At 41.0% G+C, this 6,923-nt stretch overlaps 1 protein-coding gene across 1 annotated transcript; it reads left to right on the forward strand.

Moving 5' to 3' along the window:
• Positions 1 to 256: 256 nt before the first annotated feature.
• HSBP1 (heat shock factor binding protein 1) lies at positions 257 to 5,522 on the forward strand. The gene is made up of 4 exons (XM_067302420.1): positions 257 to 396; positions 1,102 to 1,168; positions 1,344 to 1,463; positions 2,980 to 5,522. The coding sequence occupies exons 1-3, from the start codon at positions 352 to 354 to the stop codon at positions 1,460 to 1,462; spliced, it is 231 nt and encodes a 76-aa protein (XP_067158521.1). The 5' UTR covers positions 257 to 351; the 3' UTR covers position 1,463; positions 2,980 to 5,522.
• Positions 5,523 to 6,923: the final 1,401 nt, after the last annotated feature.

A 6,923-nucleotide genomic window follows, 5' to 3' on the forward strand; every position in this document is an offset into this window, starting at 1 on the left:
ATTTGTAAAGTCATTTTTAAGAGCATCAGAAAAAACATAAAATCTCAGTATGAGAAAAACCTGTACTCTAAGCATAAGACAAAAACAGCGGGATTACGTCTAAGATTAATGCGCTGGCAACAAAAGGCGTTTAACGCCCTCGCTGCCCGCGCGGCCCTCGGGGGCGGCCTTCGCGCAGCGCGCCACTTCCGGGCAGCCCGGACTACATTTCCCAGAATGCCGCTGGGCGCTTCCTCTCGCGAGAGTTCACGGCGGAAGTGGCGGGGAGCGGCGCGGAAGTGCTGCTGCCTTGGAGACGGGAGCTGGGCCCGCGAGCGCCCGCCGAGCCGCCGCCGCCGCGCCCCGGAGACCATGGCCGAGACCGACCCCAAGACGGTGCAGGACCTCACCGCCGTGGTGAGGCGGGCGTGGGGGGCCCGCGAAGCGCCGCCGCGGGGGCCGGGCCGGGGCGGGCGGGCCGCGGCCTCCCCGAGGGGCGACATCCCCGGCCTCGCCCCGGGCGGCTCCCGGCGGGGCTTCCTTGCTGCCTCCTGCTGGAAGCCGCCTTCACCGCGGAGCTGCCTCGCTTGAGCCCCTGCGGGGCCGCTCGGCTCGGGGCGCCGTCGCACCTTCCCCAGCGCAGCTCTGCGGCAGGCTCGCTGTCCTGCCGGCCGGGGCGGCGCGGCTCCCCCGCTGCGGATGCCGAGAGGCTGCAAGGGGGAGTTACCGTAGGGGGGCGGCGGTTGAGAGCAAAGGTTTGGGAGTGCGGAGAGAAAGGCTTAGTTTTGTCTCAGACTGTTACTCTGATACTGGAAAGAGCGTCACCACATGATTAACACAGCATGCTGGAAGCAACTGCTGTGGGTTTAGCCCCGGTTGTGGCACACAGGCATTTTCTACAACATAAAATTGTTTACCATGAACCTCGGTTCTCTTGTTTATAATATGATAGTTAAATTGGGAAATATACTGTGGAGTTTTTCATTGTTGAGCTCAACCATGAAACAAAACTTTGTGCTTACTTTTATTACATATTCTGGTAAAATGAGAGTAAGATGAGAGTAAATATTGTAATAACTTCTTCAGTGCAAGCAAAGCAGACTTTTTTTTTCTTTCTCTCAGGTGCAGACATTGCTTCAGCAGATGCAGGACAAATTTCAAACCATGTCTGATCAAATCATTGGAAGAAATATCCTTTTTTAAAGTCAGATAACTACTATACACTATGGATGCACAAATATTTTTATGTATATTTGGCAGTGGAATTTGTAAGACAAATTGAACGTGATCATAAGAGTTTGAGCAAAGCCATAATCAAAAAAATAATTATTAGCTTGCAGTCATATTCCTTAACTCCAGTTAACTTGATGACATGAGCTGTCGCATAGATGACCTGGAGAAAAACATAGCAGACCTCATGACGCAAGCAGGAGTGGAAGAATTAGAAGGCGAGAACAAGACCCCTGCTACTAACAAGAGTTAAAGTGAGACAGTCGTTTGCTATCCCTGAAACAAATCCTCTCCTCACTTGAAATTACTGACTTTGAAGCAGACAGTATTTTGTGCTTTGATTTGTGAGGCAGTCTGAAATTCATGCAGAGTAGCTCTGTACTTTATAATACAAAAAGCAGGACACTGATTTGCTCTCCTCAGCAAACTCCTACTTCACCAATGATGTTTTCTTTACCAGTAATGGATGAAAGTTGTATTTTCTCCATTTCTAGTTAGTTAATGAGGAAGTATAGTAGCTGTATTCATCCTCTGTTGCTCACTTGCTCTGGTACTCTTAGTAATATCTGAAATAATGACCGTCATGCAACACAGGAAGGGGAAGAGATGCAAAGACCTTAGAACATCAGAAACAAAGCGAGCTGATCTTTTCCCATTTCTCATTCCCACCCTTCACTCTGATTTCTGTAGCTAGAAAGTTACTGTTAGCTTGGTGCTACTCTTCCATCCTCAGCTGCATGTTGTAGACTTCAGCTCCCCCTAAGCTCCTCAGGCCTCCAGAACCTGTTGTTGTGCACAGGGGCTAATGAGTGAGTTACTCTCAATCACCTCTAAACTTCTCCTGTGTAAGTCAGGAACTTGCTGGGAGTATGTGACTCACTTGTGCCACTGCAAAGCAGCAGGTGCTGACTCCAACGATGAATGTAACAGAACACTCAAATGTTAGGCAAGGCTTATTTTAAGGGAACTTTCCCTGGAAAAAGAAACTTTGTGTAGAAAGGTAAATGTGGTGTTTGTTCTTACCATGTAATTTCTTGATTGATAATGTATCCCCATGTTATGCAAAAACATCAGAGAAGCAGATGTTTCATCTACTCGGAAAGCAGCAGGTAAAGGTCCAGTACAGCAACATGTAAATAAATTCAAGTGACTAAGTAACACATACACAACATTTGCAAGACTTGCTAAAGGCATTTCAGAGGATGGTGGCAATGCAAGACTGCCAAAACTATCAGAGCATAAAAAAGCTGTGCCGGAGGGCTTAGTTATCGTATGTGAGCAGTGATATTTCACTTCAGTGTGCACAAAACTTGATTTTTTTTTTTTTATAATCCATGGAAAGCAGCTGTTAAATAAAGTACCAGATGTAGCATGTTAGCTTAACATAGATTTTAAAGGTAGCTAATAAGGCATGTCTCAAATAACCTGTCTTATGCCTGAAATTCTGAGGTTGGTTCTAGAATACTATGCAGTCTGTATAACTGGTATGTGTGTTTGAGGCAGGTATATATCTTGCCTTATTAAAGTACCTGTTCTTTGTGATACTCTGGTAGAAATATAGGTTATTATGGGTCTCCCAGAAGCTAACTTTATTCTCTCAACCTGAACCCCACAAATAATTTTTTTTTATACTTTGTGATCCCAGCCCCAGGAGTGTGGAAATTTTGCTGATGGCTGATTTTATTGATGCTTCAATAACTGCACTATTTCTGATGAATGTGCTTCTCTAATTCTTCTCAGTAATTTTTTTTTTTTATCTTCCCCCAACAGGTTGCCAATAACTTAAGATGAATGCTGGAACACTTTTTCTGTTTTTTGTCTCACTTTTTTTTTTTTAACAAGCCCTTGGAATTACAGAACAGCTTTTTGCAACTACAGTGTGTAAAAGCATTTTTATATTGTTATAGAGCTTGCATTCCTGATGTACAGCTAGAGATAGGTTAGTTTATATTTTGAGTCATGTACTGTAATTTCACTTTTTGAATTCTTGTTATGAGGATCAATTAGTTGTGTTATTAAAACACAGATCTTACGGATCTAAACTACTGAGTGAATTTTTTTGTGAAGTCACTTTTTCCCTGTTTCTTATACTTTTTCTAGACGTTTCATTTTTGATAGCTAAAAATCTAGTGACTTCCATCAAATGGAAATCTTAACTTGTCCTATGTAACTTTGTGGAGTGAAGCACAAGATTGAAACTTAGCATTAATCTTAGTTCTAAGCATCAGTCACTGAACCAGTACAGGATTATGTGTTGTTTTCTAGTAACTGTAATAAAGTGATTTTGGAAAAGTAAGGTGCTGAACATCAAAATCATATCTCATACTCATGGTATTACCCTACCTGTGTGTTTCTCTAACAGAACAGAAATGCTGATTTAACATTAGAGGCGTCTATACACAGTTGAGCAAACACTGCCATTCAAATCTATTGTATTTAGAAAGACAAGGAACTACTAATTATGACAAATCTCATTATGAGACTTAATTTCTTAATACTGTAAAACACTTGAAATTGACGATGTGTCTTTTAGCAGCCTCCTGTTTGGACAATAATCGCTATTAAAATAGCGATATTTGACAGAATAGGAATGGGATTGGGGAAGTGTCTGCACCTGGTCTTTCAGTATAAGTCATTGGCTGTTTGTACAAAACAAAGTTTGCTACCTAAGCAGTGAGATATTGAGTAACAAAACTGGAGAGGATCCCGTTAGGAGAATTGTAAAGCCTTGCTAGTCTGTGAATAACACATAGCTGGAACTTTGGAAAATACTTGGTTTAGAAAGGTGTTTGCTTTTATAATCATACCCACATGTATAGGCCTGAAGTTTAATGGAATGCATTAGAGTATTTTGGAAATCAAAAGTGTTTTAAAAGAGTCTTTAATATGTCACTGTTGTGAAGAAAAATGACCTATGTCTGAATAATGCTGACAATCATTGCAGTGCTACTGCAGCCTGAAATATAAATTTAAGAAAGCACTAGTGGCAGCTAGCGGTTATACACGGACCACACTTAAGACTACTATTCGAATGCCACTGCATTAGCACTGGTGTATTACAAAGGCAATAGATGGGTCATTTTTCAAAATTGAGGGGAAATTGTGATAAAAGCTCATAATAATAGCGCAATTTTGTGAACACAGAAAATGTATAAATATACCTTGTAATACCAGCCTTAGGCTCCTTGTAACGTCATTAAAAAAATCTAATAAACTATTATGTGGTGACATAAACAGGTCATATGTATTAAAGAAAAATCTAGCATATGTATGTCACTATATGCGAGAACTGTAGCTTAGTTACAAGTTATGGAAAGACTTTAGCATAGCCTCTACCTATAGAATATAGTCTAGAATATGGGTATATTCTGTATAATAAAAGGGTAAGCACAATTCATGCCCTGTCAAATCTGGATTTTACCAAATAATTACAATATAGAGCAAATCCATAGTGAAGTATATTAAAATAGAGGGTCATTTAGTTCCTGTGTGGTAGGGTTATATGAGTATAAATTTTCATCTGGCCTTCTACTCATTCTTGAATTTTCTAGCACTTTCATAAATACAGCAATAATAAGCCTCCTTTCTTGAAGCTTATTCTGTCAGAATAATTATTGAAAATTATTTCAGCTTTAAGGAGAGGCTAGATTCTTTGAGTCATTGGAAAGATTCTAAACATGTTTCAGTAGGGATAGCTTACCCTCATAATTTTAACATTAACTGATTTTGAAAAGTAATAATTTAATTCAAAACATACCTTTCAGAGAGGAAAGTATTGGTTGTAGCCCTTAAAATGATGCATATTTTTGAGAAACATGTTTTGTTCTTACTCAGAACCTATGGTAGAGCAGTAGAAGAATACTGAAGTGTTACTTTATGTGGCTTTGATAACACTTTATAAAATAATAGCATCCTTTTTCTTTCTGAATATACTGACAGAAGTGTATTCTTTCCACTGGGCCTCCTCACTTTTGCAAGGTTGTGTTCTGCATTAATAAAACAGAAGAAAAAAAAATGTCTGAGGATCAAGCTCCTGAACAGGGACTGTCTTTCGTATTAGATCATGGATAAAGCTGTTGCATATATTCATTTAAACCAAACTGTGTAGGGCTGCATTCTGTTTAAGGCTGTCCTTTGAGACTGCAGCTTGAATTTTCTTAGTTATCTCTGTTCTGAAGTCTATATAAGCACTTTCCAATTTAAGAGAAATTCTTGCTGACTGTCACCATGGTAACAAACACTTTGCTTTTATCACTGGCATATTTGCATCCTAAAGTTTATTTTCATTCATAAACATTTACAAATTAAATACACCCTCCTCTGGTTTCCTTGTACAAGCAAACCTGGTGTAATGCACAGGCGCAGCAGACCTATACTGTGGCAGTAAATTGCTCTGCCTTGGCAAGTGGTTACAGGTGTCGGCTCCTTTCTGCCTCCTGGCTACCTACAAGAGGGGAAAGGGTTTCTGCTGTAACAGGTGGCACATCTCTATGTAACACTTGCCACCTAGGAAATGGTGAGATGGATGGAAAATCTACTCACCTGAACTTCCCAATTGTCTGTGCTGGTCATGCTATTTCCTTCTTTCCTTCCCTTAATTGGCCCAAGCAGCAAGGAAGGGGACAGCAAAGCTATTTTTCACAAGCAGCATGAGAGAGAAGGAATTACACGGAAAAAGAAGAGAGGCCATGGGACCTGCATTTACAGGGAAAAGGAAAGGTGGAGGAGCTAAGGAGGGGGAAGGCAGAGATCCTCCCCTGCTCCTGCTCTATCTCTGCACTCACCTCCCACACCTTCTACCCCAAATTTTCATTAACACCACCATCTTCAACCCCTGCTCCTGTTTCTCCTTGACTCTGACTCTGCAGAGCTCAGTTACAACTGCTAATGAGGAAAGAGCCTTTGTTTCCAAGCTGTCTCCAGGTAACTATTCAGTATAGAAGCTCTTTCACAAGGAGTCTGTATTAAGAACATGTCACGTAGGCCTTCTGACCAGCAACAATTAATCTGCTCTGGAGGTTAAGGCAGAAAGGGTGGTTGTTTTCGGTGGCAATCAAGCTTCATTTGTTGCAGGAGTTGAAAGCTGCACAGTGAAGGACACAAAGGAAAGAGGTGTATCTCATGGTGAATGTAGCCAAACACCTCCTCAAGAATAGAATCAGTCTCTTTCTAAGACAGAAGTTATGGGTGACACCATGCAAGTCTTCAATCAAATTTTTCATAGCCAATCATTAATAGTAGTATCATTTTCTGGTTGCCTGACTTAAGCTCTGAGAATCCAGAAACAAGCTGAAAGTCACAGGAGCTGAGTTTCAAATGCACAAAATTGTACACAGTGCTAAACTGAAAAGCTCTGGACTAAGCATTTCAAGCTGGGCATGAAAAATAAATTTGAAACTTCTGGCTTGACGCTTTTGGTGTCTCGATTCCTATCTTTACAGCAGGAATGCTACTTTCATTTCAGACTGATAGTGTTATAATAAATCCATCTTTTGAAATGCTAAGGCCCACTGATAGTGATACAGAATTATGGAATCCTTAAGAGGATTTTTCATTTAATCTCTGCCCTAAAGGCAATGTACAGTAAGTAAGACTGCACATACATAGATAGCTCTTTAACTAATACCATCTGGTCCCTGCACTGAGTGAACCTGGTTATAGGCCAGAGACATCCACTGTGCAACTACAACACTCACTTGATGTGCGCAAGAGCC

This window comes from Apteryx mantelli, chromosome 10 (assembly GCF_036417845.1).
Source record: "Apteryx mantelli isolate bAptMan1 chromosome 10, bAptMan1.hap1, whole genome shotgun sequence".
In the NCBI taxonomy this organism is placed as follows: Eukaryota; Metazoa; Chordata; class Aves; order Apterygiformes; family Apterygidae; genus Apteryx; species Apteryx mantelli.